This window comes from Fistularia commersonii, chromosome 9 (genome assembly GCF_037954325.1).
Source record: "Fistularia commersonii isolate RoL2024-O1a breed Wild chromosome 9, RoL_Fcom_v1.0, whole genome shotgun sequence".
Taxonomy (NCBI): Eukaryota; Metazoa; Chordata; class Actinopteri; order Syngnathiformes; family Fistulariidae; genus Fistularia; species Fistularia commersonii.
Window position 1 is genome coordinate 1,428,578 of NC_141292.1, and position 16,803 is coordinate 1,445,380.

General features: G+C 46.9%; 2 protein-coding genes across 2 annotated transcripts in view; one reads left to right on the plus strand and one right to left on the minus strand.

Annotated features, from left to right (window-relative positions):
* rfx3 (regulatory factor X, 3 (influences HLA class II expression)) overlaps window positions 1-5,337 on the plus strand; it is a 20,437-nt gene extending 15,100 nt beyond the window's left edge. Inside the window, exon 17 of the mRNA XM_086151817.1 lies at window positions 847-5,337. Within this exon, the coding sequence (XP_086007943.1) occupies window positions 847-1,127 (281 nt within the window). The 3' untranslated portion in view covers window positions 1,128-5,337. The remainder of the gene's footprint in view (window positions 1-846) is intronic.
* Window positions 3,567-13,894, minus strand: smad4a (SMAD family member 4a). Its single transcript, XM_086151816.1, has 11 exons — window positions 13,532-13,894; window positions 12,637-12,980; window positions 12,380-12,554; window positions 12,251-12,280; window positions 11,963-12,166; window positions 11,101-11,208; window positions 10,895-10,945; window positions 10,615-10,798; window positions 10,352-10,520; window positions 10,125-10,263; window positions 3,567-7,983 (listed from the first exon to the last, which is right to left on the minus strand). The coding sequence occupies exons 2-11, from the start codon at window positions 12,874-12,876 to the stop codon at window positions 7,772-7,774; spliced, it is 1,512 nt and encodes a 503-aa protein (XP_086007942.1). The 5' UTR covers window positions 12,877-12,980; window positions 13,532-13,894; the 3' UTR covers window positions 3,567-7,771.
* Between the last annotated feature and the right edge of the window lie 2,909 nt (window positions 13,895-16,803).

Sequence of the window (16,803 nt, forward strand, 5' to 3'; positions counted from 1 at the left end):
AGGAAGACCGTAAGGGTGAAAGTACCGTATTTTCCGCACTATAAGGCGCACTGGATTATAAGGCGCACCTTCGATGAATGGACTATTTAAAAAAAAGGTGCGTCCAAGAAGGACCGCCTCATTGATGTTCATGTCGCTAGCGAGCTAGCATTGTTGCCTTCATTGGAATAGTGACTGTAGATGCTTCTACCTGCTGCTCTCTGTTCAACAACCCACCGTTAGTTTGTCCTCCAACTGTAGCCGTCTTGCTTTGTTTCCTTGGAAACTATTTAGTCTTCTTTACTCAGCGCAGGTCATCTTGTCGCTTCCTCGACTTCTTCACCACTGATTGGTTAATGTTGAGTTTACTCGCCGCTGCTCTATTCCCTGGTTCTACTGCGTGACGCCTTGAGTTTAAACTCTGCGTCGTAAGCATGTCTCTTGAAAGGTGCCGTTTTTACCGCTGCTACCTCGGCAACGTGCGCACACACACACACACACACACACACACACACACACAAATTTAAATGAAAACACAGGCTTCGCACAGTCATATATCCCAGCATGCACCGCGCGCTACTTCTTCTTCGGGAGAAAATGGAGTTAGCGGCTGCTTCCGGTAGCTGCGAGACCTCTTGCGCCTCAATATTGATCCACACATAAGACGCACTGTCAGTTTTTGAGAAGATTCGAGGCTTTCAGGCGCGCCTTATAGTGCGGAAAATACGGTAAATAGAAAATAAGAGAGAACAACGACAACAGCAGCGGCAAAGACAACTAAAACTCGACGTCAACAAGAATAAAATAAGCTAAAAACCAGGCAGGAAGGATTCCCCGCCCTCACTTTCCCGCGTTCGACCTCCCCAGACGAAACCAGCGGGATGGACAGCGACCTGGAGGAGGACTCGGAGGAGACCGGGGAGCCGCTGGCCAAGCGGGAGAAGTCGGAGCACGAGGTGATCCAGGTGATCCAGGTGGGAGCGCTGGAGGACGGCACCCACCCGGTGGTGGGCGTGGTCCAGCCGGGCGTCCTGCACTCGCTGCCGCAGCCGCCGCAGGACCACTCGGAGCACATCCTCACCCCTTCGGCCGGGACGCCCACCATCCGCCACTGCAGCGCCACGGGGAACACCTACACCTCCGTCTGAGGGAACGCCTCCAGATCCGCCCCCTCTTTGTGAGTCTAGATGTTTCTTACCGGGCGGCGGCGGGACGGTCCACGCTTCGGTATGTTCCGGATGCGCTCGGGTGCGGAGGGGGAGCGGCGGGGCGGGGCGGGGCGGGGTCCGCTTCGATGTACATAGTTCGGCTTCGGAATCGGTATTACCTTCATCTCACGGTGCTATCCTCGTGTTCTCCTGTTTTATCTCTGACGGATTTTTCCTTTTTTTTTTTTTTTTTTTTTTTTTTTTTTTTCTCCACGTATCATGTAGCTGTGTGAGTGAGTCTGCTCTTATTTTGAAACAAACAAAAAAAAAAAAAAAACACAACACCCATCCCGCCGGAGACGTCTGTGCTGCTACTCATGTAAATAAAAACAAAAAAAACAAAACAAAACACATTCTCACCGCTAGCTTTTGATATGCACTGCGCTAACCCCGCTTGCCTTTTTCCGTTGTTGTTTTTGTTTTTTTTTTCGTCCCCTTTCCCACCCACGCTACCCGGTGGCGTTTTTTACGACGCGCTCGCCGGACACGCCCCTCTCCCTCTCGACGGAGTTTCTCGCAAAGGACCAAAAACAAAAGAAAGAGGAAGCTGAGAGGGCGAGCCTGCAGCTGTCTCCTGTCTCCTGTCCCACAGTGCCATGTCGCAGAGCAGAAGGAATGTCAGGGATTTAATGTACCTCGGCTTTATCACAGTGCCTTATCCTCCAATGCAGCTGTCCCCCCGCCCCCTGCCTCCCGCCCTGCATCGATTAGGCTTTCTGGAGACCCAGCGTCAGTGTTCACAACACACACACACACACACACACACACACTCACACACACTTGGTTTCAGCTCTAAACGCGGTGCCCTGCCCTCCCGCCAAGGCCTACTCTCGCATTAGCCTTTGTCCTGAGGTGGAATGCGTGTTTTTGTGTGTGTGTGTGTGTGTGTGTGTGCGCACAGCTGGATGCGTTGCAAGCGTGTGTGTGTGTGTGTGTGTGTGTTGGAACACATCCATCAGTCACCCTACCTCAAACCAGCGGTGCCAGCCCTTTTGTTTTTTTTTTTTTGTTTTGTTTTTTCTTTCCTCGATGCGCGCAGCACAGTCTGTCCGAACCTTATCGCGCACACACACACACACACACACACACACACACACACACACACACGCGACACATTTGTCGCTTCGCTGTTTTTTTGTTTTTTTTTTGTCCTCTCCAAGCCCGTGGAGTGCGTCACCCTCTGATCTCTGTTGGAAGCTCATCTTTGTACAGTGGACCAAAAGTAGATATTTTCTGATATTCAAAGAGATATAAAGATATATATATATCAACACACATATATATATATATATGAATAGATGAATATATGTATAGTATATATATATATATAAATATATATATATATATAATGCTGACACACTCCATATATTTGTTGCTTTTTATGTGGTTGATCTGATTGTACGTGATCTTTAAGGTAGCTCCTCTGTAATTAGCTGATCGACTGTGAACGGGGTGTTGGTGTTGGCGGTGGGGTCGCGGGGTCACGGGGTCACGGGGTGGGGGGGGCGCGGGGACCGACGCTTCATCTATACTTGAACTGTAAAAGCCTTCTGTGTGACGGAGAACATTGAGATTAATCCTCTGAATAGGATTTTTTTTTTTTTTTTTTTTTTTTTCTTCTTTACGACTCTTCGTAAACAAAAAAAAAATTTCTCGCGTAAACGACAAAAAAAAATATATATTTATTGCTATTTATTGTCACGTCTCTTTGGCTTTGGATGCTTGTAAACGTGGGTTTTTTCGACGAGCGTTGTAAAGTGCAGACCTGCTGTACAGAAGGACGGGGGGGGGGATTGTTGTTTACTTTGTAAATCATGCATGGATGGATTTAAGCTTTTTTAAACTGTTTTTGTTTTATTTTTTTTGAATGATTTCTAACTCATGTGTTCATCTGCCCGTGGAGGAAAACGCTCTGTTCAAACTTTAAAAAAAAAAAAAAATCGTCAGTTTTCGCCGTGAAACGCGTCGGACTCGTAATCAATAAGTCTGCCGATCGTCCCGTCGATGGATCGATACACCCGCCAGCCTTCCCCGCAAAAAAAAAAAAAAAAAGATATTCGACGTATCTTAACGGATCAATGAAGAGCCGGGGAGGATGCGCGCGTGTGGGAGTCGATCGCTAATCAATAAAGATGATATCGTCTTGCTGTTTAGACCAAAAAAAAAACAAAAACAAAAACAAAACTTTTGTACAATTTTGCGCCGCAAAAACTGTTTGTTTGATCGATACGGTGATTGACGAGGGCCCTTCTCGCGTGAAAGCTGCCACCCAGAAGTCGTCGCGGATAATCAATATTATCGATCGGCGGCCGCGATGAAAACTGGAACGCCTGAATCTCCTCCCCGGCGGGTCGGGGATTCGATGGCGGAAACAATCACACTTTTTTTTTTTTTTTTTTTTTTTTTAAATCTGGGGTGGGAGTCGCCGGCGTGCAGGAGCGCGAAGCGTCCAATCAGAACGGGTCGTGACAGAAGCCCCGCCCCCTCCGGCCCCCATGACCTTTGAACCGTAGAAGGAAGAACAGGCACCGAAATGTGATGTAACCGAGGTGTGTGTGCGCATGTCTGTGTGTGTGTGTGTGTGTTGGTTACAGTTCAGTTGTAGGATCTTCTTCTTTGGGTGTTTTTTTTTTTTTTTTTTGTTTGTTTTGTTTTTTAAGCCCCGCCCCCTCGGTGTAAATTGCCCGCCTCCTCCTAGACGTATTATTTGGTGCCTGGAAAAGTTTTCTGGATCTTAATTCTTGTTTTTGGGGATCATAAGTGCTTTCTGGCCGTGCACGCCAACCATTTATTTTTTTTATCTTTTTTTTTCTTCACATTATTTTGGTTCAAGTCGACTTCTGTGCCAGACATTTTTTTTTGTTTGTTTGTTTATTTTTTTTTTCTAAAAGCTGCAATTCCAAGCCTGCCTGAGGAAACTGCAGGCTGATGCTGTACCTTCTTTTTTTTTATTATTATTATTATTATTATTATTTTTGAAATCCTCGAAGTAAAACAGTTTTGTCATAAGCGCTGTCCGGGGAAAAAAAAAAAAAACATAAGCTAGTCCTTTGGATTATCACGAGAAGGTTTTTAAAAAAAACAAACAAACAAAGGAGTAGGTTCTTGACCTGGACACCACGGCAGCTTCACTGACCCACAGCAGACTCCAGTGCCTTTCCCCCCAAAACCCCCAAAAAAAGGGTCTCCGGTGGGCCGCCGACGGAGCCGGGCGTTCCCATTGCACAGGTGCTGCCGCCGAGACCACGCCGGATTATTTATTACCTGGATGTGATGCCACACACACACACACACACACACACACACACACACAGCAGTAGTTCCTCTGCAACCCTGCAGGCGGCGTTTTACTGTATAGAACTGAGTTTATGGAGAGTTGCTGTAAGTAAAAGAAAAAAAAAAAGAAAAAAAAAAACAAAACCCGAACCAGTTTTTTTTTTTGTTTGTTTTTTCCCATGATTGTGACTTTTTTTTTTTTCAAATGCCGTGACCCTGTTTTTTGGGAGATTTTGTATTTTGGATGTTTTCAAGTGCCATTCGATTAGTCTAGTGAGTTGTGGCCATCTGTAGCACGCTCTGATGCAAGCACAAAGCGTTTGGCAGTGACATTTTGGAGAAAGGTTTTTTTTTTTTATTATTGTTTTAATTCTTTTCTTTCACCCTAGACAAGAAAATGTATATATTTAAGAAAAAAAAAGTATATATTTATTTGTCCTCATTTGATTTGTTCTCTCGGTGAACACGATCAGATCGTTTGGCTTAAGTGTGACTTCGGTTTTATTTTATTTTTCTCCCCTCTTTTGAATAATGTATAGTATCTGGTATAATATATACACACACACGAATTCCATGTGACTTTCTTTCCGCGTGCCGTTAAGTTTTTCTTCATATGATGTATCTTTTACGAATTGGCGGACCGATGCGTGATTTGTAGTCTGTATTTTACATATAAAAAAAAGGAGAGTCGGGGGACTTTTATATTTATAAAGACGTTATCATTTAGTGTGTCGTATTGCTGAATATAGGAACTATTAAAGACACATGTAGTTTGTTTTTTCTGAATATTTCAGATCTCAGCTCAGGCTAGCTTTAGTGTTGTTTTCTTAAAATTTGTGACTTGTCTTTGCAGTAATAAACGTTTTCTTGTTCAGACTCCGGCGTCTCGACTTCTTCTCCTTCAGAGGTCACCATCTCACCCTCTCTGGTCTTTCGCTCCATCCAAAAACCTCTGGTCTCCTTCCTGGTAGCGCCGACCTCAACATCCCTCCTCTGTCCATGTCCAAACCATCTCCGTGTGACATTTTCTCCAGAACATCTAACATGCTTTCCCTCTGATGAACTCCTTCATCTCTGCTGCCTCCAGCTAGCTCTCACTTCCATGTTCTCCACCTTCTCCTCTCCATCTGGCTGATACTTTATCACACCTGACACTTCTGGCTTTCGCGCCCTGGTATCTCTAGTTGCTCTGGACTGTTGACCGCCAAATTCTCCACCTTCTTCACCTCCACCCCCTGTAGCTTCACCGCCCTTTTTGGGTTCCTCTCATTCACAAACATGTATTCTGTCTTGTTGCCGCTCACCTTCATTCCCCTCCTCTCCAGGTCATACCTCCACCTCTCTAGATGTTGCTCCACCCGCCGTCACTACATACGGCGATGTCGTCTACAAACGTCACGGTCTACGGATGTTCTTGTCCCTCTGTTTTTGTCCAGAGCAAACAAGAAGAGGCTGCACTTCTGCATCACCGTGTCACAGCCTGCATACATGTCCTGCACCACTCTGACCCCCTTCTGTCCTGCTTTGGACGTCAGGCAACCAGCTCCTTTCTCCGCACCGTCTAACGCTTCTTCTAGATCTCCAAAGCAGCTCCCGCTGATCATCTCCAAGTAAATTCCAACATCTATTAAACCTTGTGGCGTTTGAAATCCTCAGCATCTTGTTTTCTCCAGTCTGGCTTTGACTCGATGCTCCGGGCGGCCCGGTGTCAACACAACCCCCACAAACTGGAACCAAGTCGACACACAAAAAGGCGGCCGAGGTACGAAAACTCAGCTTTAATGGTTTAAACTTGCAGTTTTAGAACAGTAGTAGTAGTAGTTTTCAACATTATGCAAATTCTGGGTTAAGAAAAAAAAAAAATAGCAAAAGTAACCAGCTCTAACCTCTGTGTTTAAAGAACATCGGGACTCATTTCAAATATAATCTCACTCTTCCACCAGCGAAAAAACAAACGGTTTATACTCTCTGGGGAATAATATACAATAAAAACACTCATAAATGGGTCTCTATAATACAGTAAAAACAAGTCAAATAAAAATCAAACTTCTCAGGATGTCAGAATAAGTGTTAGCCCATTAAATTTTATTCAACCGTATTCGTACATATAAACACATATCTCTCAACTCTATGCACCGAGCATGAATGGCGTAATAGTAAAGATTAATAGATGAGCAGTTTCTCCATAAACCTCGCGCCTCCCGTGGAAGTGTACAGCACTCCGTCGTAAAAGGTAGCAAAAATAGTAGAAAATACCGTCGTCGTTAAGTAAACACAGCTCCGAATACCAAAATATCGTTTGACCGGTGGCGCTGAGCGAAGAAGAAAAAGTGAAAAATCCAGAAAAAAAACAAGCAAAGGTAATACTGAAATGACAGTCCGGTGTGGATTTGTGTTTGTTTCGGGGGATATTTGGCATCGGTATGGCTTACGCTTCCTCTCGCGGTCCGCCGCCTCCTTCGCCATCCTAGGATTGCGATCCCGCTAATACTGGGTGAAAACGGGCGGCGAGTCGCCGTAGTGTTTTAGATTCAAAGATGCCGCCAACGTCGTGTACTTCTAGAATCTCCTCCGCGCTCGACGGCGTAGCGAAGCGGGAGGGTTAAAAGCGGGATACGTCGAGCGGCCGCACGAACTAGATCCTCGAGCCGGATGGTTAAAGTGCTAAAGAACACCGGGCGTCTAAATTGAATGTCTAACAAATAATGTGAGTGTAGAAAACATGTCGCAGCCGCGGTTGATCGTAGGATGGATGTTTTTATGGGCGCTGCGAGTCGAGGTCGGTTTAAAAAAAAGAAAAAAAAGGGGGCTTTTCACGTTAAAATTAAAAAGACGCGGAATCAGAACTCATCGAAAGGTTACATCTGGCGAGAAGGTGAGCCATGAATAACATGATTTTACAGAAACGTCCCGCTTTGCGAGAGCACGAGGAGGTGGAACGGGACGGGGACCAGCAGTATATTCCAACCCGGATGTTGCGCGGAATCGACAAAATGTGAAAAGGATCCAACGATGGGAGAAAGAAAAGACGTCTTTTCACTCTTTGGTGTTAAAAGTGTGTGTTGAAAGGCGCGGGATTTGGGAAATAAGACGCGGGGGTGGGACGCCCGGCTCCCTCCGGGTTCCGGGTGAACGGTTAGCGCTCACAGTGTTGAGGTTGTAAAGCAGCGCGTGGACTATACTGCTGGCCGTGGCGTCCTTGTTCCCACGCCGGCGCTCCTCCGGCGCTGGCGGAGTGGTCAAATTCAAAGTAGAGTCTTAATTTCTCGGTTCCCTCCCTCCGTCCTCTCCGGCGTCCCCGCGGAGCCTCAGTCCAGGGGCTGGGGGTCGGCGATGGGCATGGTGTGCAGGACCTCGTCCAGTAGCTGCAGGGCTCGGTGTAGGTGGATCTCGATCCAGCAGGGCGTCTCCTTGATGCTCTGCCGCGGGTAGTCCGGCCCCCAGCCCTTCACGAAGCTCATTCTCAGAATGCACAGACGCCGCAGGTCATCCACGCCGATTCCCGCGGCGGCGGAGAGACCTGCAGGTGGGGGAGGGAGGGGGTTTGAGTCGGACGGAGGCTAAACCGCTCGACCTTTCACGGACCGTTCGCTACAAGAGGTCCTCGGCTTGCGTCGGGAGCTCCGTTTCTGCGGCGCGACGTCATTTCTATACCGTCAAGGAGTGCCTTCGTTAACACAGCGAGGAACTCATTATCTAGGACATAAAACCACCATACGGTCTTCTTCTTTGGGCTTTTCCCCTTCAGGGTCTCCACGGTGAATCCAGCTTCGCCATCTCACCCTCTTCTCTGGATCCTCCTCTCCACACCAGCTCACTTCATGTCCTCTCTCACTACATCCATCCATCTTCTCTTTGGTCGTCCTCTAGACCTCCAATTCCAGCATCTACCAATATACTGTCTCTTCCTCCTCTGTCCATGACCCAACCTTCTCTCCTAAACATCTACCACGTGGTGTCCCTCTAATGGACTCATTCCTGATCCTCTCCATCCTGGTCGCTCCCAAAGAGAACCATCTCTGCAACCTCCAGCTCTGCCTTCTGTCTTCTGGTCATTGTCATGTTTGTAGAGCATCTCACCAGTGTCTCCTCCACCTTTCCTTTCCTTCTGGCTGATCGTCTTCTATCTCTTCGTACCTCTGAAACTTTTCTCCACCCATTCCAACCATCTTGAACCCGTCTCTTCACCTCTTCTCCACACTCTCCTACACTCTGGACTGTTGACCCCAAGTACTTGAACACCTCCACCTTCTTGATCTCCACTCCCTGTGGCCTCACCGTTCCACTCGAGTTCCTCTCATTCACACATATATTCTCTCTTGCTGCAACTAACTTTCATTCCTCTCCTTTCCAGCTCACACCTCCACCTCTCAAGATGTTCCTCAACCTGTTATTCACTCTCACTACAGATCACAATGTCATCTGCAAACATCATGGTCCATAGAGACTCCTGTCTAACCTCATCTGTCAGTCTGTCCATCTCCACTGCAAACAGAAGGGGCTCAGAGCTGATCCCTGATGGAGTCCCACTTCTCTGTTCCACCTACAGCACACCGCACCACTGTCACAGCGAGCATACATGTCCTGCGCCCGTCCAACATACTTAAAAAAAAAAAAAAAACGCCATACAGTAAAAACAAAAGTAAAACACACCTGGGAGCTGTAATGAAGGGCAAAAAGTTTCCAAAAAGAAACCAACACGAATGCAAGAAAGGGAACGCAGCGCAATCCAACTTGAGCAGAATGTAAACAAAGCTGTCTTCCTCGCCGACCGGTTGACGTGCAAAATTAGTTTTCGTGCAACACCAGACTTTTAGAAATGTATAGGATACAACAACAGAACCACAAAACACTGCAGACGACCATCTGTATATTTTTTATGTTAAAGTGAAAAACTTTTTTGATTAAATGCTGATTTTTTTTTCCACTGGCTCCTCTAAACATCTGATGTTTTTGTCAGTGCCTTCTTTCAGATATAATTAGTTTGAATTTAGAAACTAATTACCAAGCAGATGCAGAAACGGGTCTGCGATGACTCAAACCGTGAATAAAATTTAAAAAAAAAAGGGTCATACCGGGGACGCCGTGACAAACGTGTCACATTGAAGCGCTGTTATTCCATCATCTGTTATTTTTTTTGGGGCAATCCAGGAGACCAGAATGTACAGATGGCAGGGCAGCCTTGAGACATTCAGAAGAAAACATCCTCCGTGGCATTCACACTACTTTCTCATCGCTCAGACTTTTTGGTTAAAAAAAAATATCAATTTAATCGCCTCACAGTTGAAGATGTCTGCGTGGGAACTTTGCGGGGGAAAAAAAAAAAAAAAAACCTCCCGGAGTTCTCGCCCGACACCCCAAACAGACTCTTGTGCGGAGAGCTAAGTAGATCGCTGGTCGCCTCGAGCCTTTTCATTTCCTTCTGGAGAACAATTCAAAAGCTGGCGAGGCGCGAGCACGGAGACGAATGCTCAGCCCGCATCACCCTCTTTTCTTCTCCTTTCTAATTCTCTCTCATTTGGCTGCTTGGCTCCACACTGTGCCGAGTGAAAAGAAAAGTCCCTGCCGTCGCTTTCACTTCAAAACACACAATGAGGATCATTAAGGCAAGCGGTAATAACGGACCCGTCCGAGGCCGGCGTCTGCGGCGGGAACACTTACTGATGGCGGGGGCGATGCCTCCCACCGAGCCGGGTCCGGGAATGTTCCCCGCCACGGCGGCCGCTTGCGCCGCGGCCGCCGCCTGAGCCGTCGCCGCCTGCTGCTGCATCTGGCGGTGGCACTGACGCAGGTCGAACACCTGAGGAGGGGGAGGACATGACGCAAAACGCCGGATCGGCCAGGAGAAACTCCAAAATGTTCGGTCGGCGACCGTTAAGGAGTCTGACCTTGATGTAAGCGCTGGGGTAGATCTTGTGCACGGCGTCTCCGGGGGCGCGGCCGGCCTCTCGGTCCAGGTAGTAGCTCTGCACGAACACGGCGTGATCGCTCAAGCAGCGCACCCACACGTCACCTTCGCCTTTGCACTCCAGCTGCACTCCCTTCCCGATGTGCAGCCTGAAGGGAAAAGAGGAAAAAGCGTTAAGAGCGGATAAAACGCCGAAGACGGCCGACGCTTTCGGACGTCGTTCTCCGCGAGCGTTGCTTCTACCTGGCTCTCTCTATGTTCTCCGTCCTGTGGACGTTGCTCAGCTGGCCCAGGCAGAAGCGGTCGCCGCCCGATGGATCCACGTACCCGTCCACGGTCACGACCGGGCACGTGGACGGCACCTTGAACGTCTCGCCAACCTGAACGTCCATCTCGAAGTAGGCGATGGAGCACCAGTACTCCGGGGCTGCAACATACATCCACGGGCGGCATCAGACGGGGTGCGTCGATGGCGTCACAGCGCACGTAAGAACGTCTTTTCGATCTACAGCTCCAAACTCACCGGGGTGGTTGGATATGGGAGGCTGGAATGCGATCTCATTGGTAACAGTCCCTGTGGGAACAGTTTAAAATGTTTTAAAACCTCTCAGACCGAGCATTTTGTCTTCAGAATGAATGCATAAATTGCTAAACCAAATAATCGGACTGATTGTTTTTACGGCCGCGCGTCTAAATCTCTTCGGTAGAAAGTGTTTTCCGTCAACGCACAGTAGTGCCCTGCGTGAGGCATGGGCGGATGGTGCTGTAGATGTCCGTTCTGATGCTGAGGCACCGCAGGGGTGAAGCTGCTGTTCCTGCTCCAGCCGGGGGTAGCATCTGAAAAAAAGAAAATAAAACGCCCAAAAGCCTGCGGTGAAATTCACGCAAATTTAAAACCCGTGCCATAGCTCTCATTTTAGGGTGATGTCATTAACAAAGCTTTTTTGATCAGTGTTAAATGACAAATGAGCTGTTGAGGGAAAAAAAAAGGTTTGACACTGCGATGTTTTGCACTTAAATATAGCGTTTTATGGCAAACAGCCACTAGAATTAGCGACTAGCGGCTAAGCGTGGACAAGCATTCAGCGGCCGGAGAGCCACGCAGTCTGACTTTGACCCGCTGAACAGAAATCCAGCTATAAATGAAAGGGCTGAAAACATCTGAGTTAATGAGAAAAGTGGATGGGCGCCGCTTGTTTTGGCTAAAAGGGGCTCGTAAACGAGTCTGAGCGCTGTTTAAGTGCAGTAGTGATGATTCTCCATGACGTCAGAAAAAAAAAATCACGTAAATACGAGCGAAAACAAATAATGAGATGCTCTGTTTATGTTCGATTGAGTATTACTTCAATTTAGTTGAAACGTTAACCAGCACTTAAATATTGTTAGGACGAAATGTTAGATAAAAGTAAAACATGGGCATATCGTGTAGTGTAGTTGGCGGCAGGGAAACAATTTAAGACCTGTCTTAATCAAATTAAGGTGTAAATTAGCCCAATAGATACGATGCTTTTTACGTTATTCTTGGTTTTGTTTTCTTTTATATTGAAATTTAAGAAAAGTCTGAGTGTTCCAGGTTGTTGCGGCGTCTCACTTGAAGGCCCAGCGCTGATGGAGGAGAAAGCAGAGGTGGAAGCCGAACTGCTGCCCTCTGATGGAGGAAGCAGAGCAGGGCTGCCGAAGGTCTCCTGTGGACCCGGTCTCGATGGAGGATGCTGGATTGTCTGCAGGTGGCTTTCAGAGCTGGAGTGAGACTGCTGGTTGTCGTAGTCGTACTCGTCCTTTACCATGTGCGGCCCTGAGACGAGACGGAAAGTTCGGGTAAGACGTTTCTAACCGCACAACCAAAGTGAAACGGGGGAAAACGGAGAACTTGCTTTACCTGAGCTTGAAAGGGTCAGTCCTGATAGATCTGCAAAAACCAAGCCCGCCACAGGATCGCTTTAGATTTGAACATTTTCTTAATCGGCGACAGCGACATACAGGCAAAACCAAATAAGGGGTGACTTACCGATGCCGGGTGAAACGACCCTCTCGTAGTGATATGGGTTGACACACACGTTGTCACATTTGAGATCGAAGGCATACTGGCAATATTTCACGTGTTTTAATTCGTTTTTGTGCAGATCCGGCCACCGCCACAGCCTGGCGTAGACGACGTGGGGGAATCCTTTACGACCCGCCACCTGAGAATCACACAGGCGAATGAGCCGAAGGCGCGGTTTTACTTTTGACGCGAACAAACCGTCGCGCCGACCGGGACGTCACCTGCAGGCGTCCATCCAAGGTCCGCTGTATGGTCACACACTTGCTGGGATGAGCTCCGTTGGTGGTGATGGCCGTGATGAGGGAGTCCAGCTCGTCCTTCTTCTCTTTCAGTTTCTTGACGAGACTCTCGATGGCGCGTTTAGCAAAGCTTTCGCTTTCCCCTCCCTGCCGGTGGCACATCAAACTGTGCACAATGCTCAGACAAGCGTCATTGCTCGTAGGGGTGTTGGTGATTGACATCTTGCTCCTTGGGGTTCAGCCTTGGGGAGGCTTTTAGAGCACTTTCCTCAGTGATATTGCCAGATATTGTGGAGTTACCACAGATTAAATCGGGGATCGGCAACCTGAAACAGGAGGTCTTAAATTAGAGGCTGCCCTACGAGGGGCGTAAATACACCCATTTACATGCGATCAGCATCACTCAAACTGTTGCCATTACTTTCAAAAGACAACACATGGCAATATCATTAAAATTCAAAGTTGACCGTGACTTTTGATTAAGACATGACACAGCAACGAGGACTTATTTACTTGCGTGTTTTCTTTGCGAGTTAACAAACATTAGGGTTAAATGGAAAATGATTCATCGTCGGAGGGGTTTTAAAGGATTTTCTCAGCGGACGTAGCCACCGATATGCAAGGAGATTGCCGGAGCTTCACAGGTAATGTCACCACTTACTCTTTTGTGGCCGGAATACCCGGCGAAAACACTTTTTATTCTACTTTTACTCGTGAATGTGTGATGGCATCGCAACATGTACGAAGTAGAGTTGCTGCAAAGCTAACTTAGCCGCTAATGTTGAGTGGGTGTTGTTAGCTACCGCCGGGCTGCGAAGGGTCCGAAACGGCTTTACTTCCCACCCCGGAACGACTAATATCTAATTTATTGCCTTACCGTGATTTCGGGTCGCGGTAGAGTCAGTCCCGCCCGTGGAAGACGATACGTGGGCGGCTCAAACTCGGCGAAACGTTCATACGGGCGCACTGTTGTTTTGGCTAGCTGGCTAGCACACTCACTCGCGGCTATGCTAATGCTAGGAGACATTCATCAACTTCACGCTAGCTCGCTAACCTTCTTCAATGACGGTCTTTTTTTTATCGACCGCCTTTTACCCCGAGAATCGTCAATCTCTCGGAGCCGCGAAACGACGATTCGTCCGTCCGAGCGCCCCTCATCTACGCCCACGGACAGTGTGGGCTAACAACAACACGTTTGCCGAAAAAGCTAGCCACGAAAATAAACAAAAAATTCCTCCTCACGAACGGGGTCGCCACTGCGCATGCGCGCGCGGAGTTGTGTCATGCGCGGTGCAGCTCGTCTGGAAACATCTAAACATGTCAATGTGCTCCTCAAACCTGGAGATATCCAGACCTGCAAACTCCACTGAATAAAGATTTGGAAAAAAAAAATCCACACAACCAAAATGCTCCAAAAATAATTGATTTGACATGTAGCGCAGAAAACTCTTCCTCAGATTCCTACCAGGAATCTTTATTCTCCTTTGGGTTTTTCCCTTCTTGGGTCTCCACAGCGAATCAACCTTCTCCATCTAAACATGTTCTCTGCATTCTCCTCTCTCACACCAACTACCTTCATATCATCTCTCACTACATCTATAAATCTTCTAACCTTCTCCTCTCACGCTTCCCATCCTCTTTCCTCCTCTGCTCTTCTTCTGGACCTCCTGCCTTGCAGCTCCAACCCCTGCATCATCTCAGTCTGATTTCATCTCCATCCCTGCTGTCCCTCTGATCCTCCCAAAGATTGTCACCTCCATCTCCTACACCTTACCTTTCATTTCCTGATGCTCCCCCTGACACGTTCCTCCACCTCCTCTCCACTTTCTCCATTGCTCTGGACTGTTGACCCCTTCTTCTTCTTCTTCTTCTTCTTCTCCTTTGGGCTTTTCCCTTCAGGGGTCTCCACGGCCAATCAACCTTCTCCATCAAACCCTATTCTCTGGATCAACTCTCTCACAATCTTCTCTTTTGGTCTTCCTCTAGACCTCCACTCTCCCGCCCAACCATCTCTTACCTTCTCTCACAAACATCTAACATGTGCTGGTCTTCTTCTTAGTTCATTCTTCTGGTAAACATCTGAGCGTGTTTGCTCGAAATTTAATGCAAGGATAAGTTTTCTGAACATTATGTTAAATCATTTATCTTTATTTTCGGAGCACTTTTGGTGTTTTTCAAACATCTCTTCAGTGGACCATAGAACGTGACCTCCGTCCACCCAAGTGGACGTGAAGACGCCCCTGGATTGACTCATTGTCGTCTTCCAAGAAGGATTCAAAGCATTTCTTATCAAATGCACATTCGAGAAAAACACTGAATGCCAGATAGCGTGAGCAGCGAAGGGTAGCATGGAAAAATGTGAACTGGAATGTTGACATGCAAAAATGAAATAATCCTGATTTTGGACGGGGCGTCACCCGGAATCCCAACTCAGCAACTTTCGGGATCTGTTTTTTATTTAAAAAAAAAAAAAATTGATATTATTAAAAGGGGAATCCAAGGGTTTTCAACTTTTAAGAGGAGAAATCAGAGTTTCATAATTTTTTTTTACATTTTTTTTAAAGTCCCCATAAAAGGCAGCGTCCCCGGCAGCCTTTACGTTCTCCGGCAGGTTCACGTCGTAAAAGATCCTCGCTCAGACGGCGTAAAGGCCCGTAAAGATGAAGCACAGCATCCTAAAATCCATCCTAAAACATTCAGAAAGTAACTTCATCCTCCACATCCATCTCTCTCTATATGTGCATATATTTTATATCATCTCATTCTGCATATTTCCACTCAAAATCAGCTTTAAAATCCACATGATCGATGTGCTCGGTGAGATGAGTGGATAAATAGAATAATAAATCAATCAGATATGTGTTTATGTATATGTATATATACACTATATGGCCAAAAGTATTGGCTCAGCCCTCGAAATACAGTGATCCCTCGCTATAACGTAGTTTACTTTTCATGGTTTCGCTACCTCACGGATTTGCATGGTGCATTGTGTTCTGCATTCTGATTGGCTTAAAAGTCACTCCGCTTCTTCTCTACCTGTGCGTCAATAACGTTGCGGTTTAATATGTACACGTACGTAAAACAGCTTGACGAATTTACATGACGTACGTGCAAATTCTCTTGCAATTTTCAGTTTCTCTAAAACCCATAATGTTGACAAAACGCTCTGGAGCGACAAAAGGGCCCAAAAGGCAGCGGAAGATGCTATCTATGGCAGATAAAGTTAAACTTCTGGACATGCTAAGGGAAGCTAAAAGCTATGCGGCTGTAGGTCGGCATTACGGAATGAATGAATCTTCCGTTCGTTCCATAAAGAAGGAAGAAAAAAACATAAGGACGACAGCGGCGATAAGTTTTAATAAGGATGCAAAAAGGGTTGCAACTGTCCGCAATTATTTTCATAATCATTTTTAATTTTCTCCCGTTTAATCCAATTACTCGGGTCGCGGTGGGCGGAGCTAATCTCCGCCATTTGACGCCTTCTGTTCACATTGATGATCAAAATTATTATTTGACAGTACAGCACAGACATTATCTGTTGAAAAAAACCTTTCTAAAGTACAGTACTTTTATTTGTGAAATAAATGATTGAGCCTGTAAAATGGTTTGTTCTTTCTGTTCAATGTATAATAGAGTATTTAATTGTATAATAATTGTAAAAAAAAATAAGGTTTCTACTTCACCGATTTTGCCTGTCACAGGTTCTTTTTGGAACGTAACCCCCGTGAAAAACAAGTGTATACTGTAATTGCAACCAGGTGTTCTGATCACTTCCACGGCCACAGGTGCGTCAAATCAAGCACCTCGGCACCAAGAGTCACTTGCTACCAACCTCCAAACTTCAGGTGGCCTTCAGAAGAGCTGAAGAACGGCACGCAGAGATGAAAGGACCTCCGAAAGCTGGAGCATACCGAGATATTTTGGACGAATCCACGTTCCCAACTTGGTGGGAACGGTTTGGATCTGGACCCTTCCTTTTCCAACACGACCGTGCAGAAAGCAAACTCCATGGAGACGTGGAGTCCAGAACTCAACGCCGTGGAACATCTTTGGGATGAAGTAGAGCGGAGACCCAGAGCCGGGCCTCCTCGTCCAAACATCACACATGAGCTTCTGAAAGAATGCGCAAAAATTGCCGTGAACACA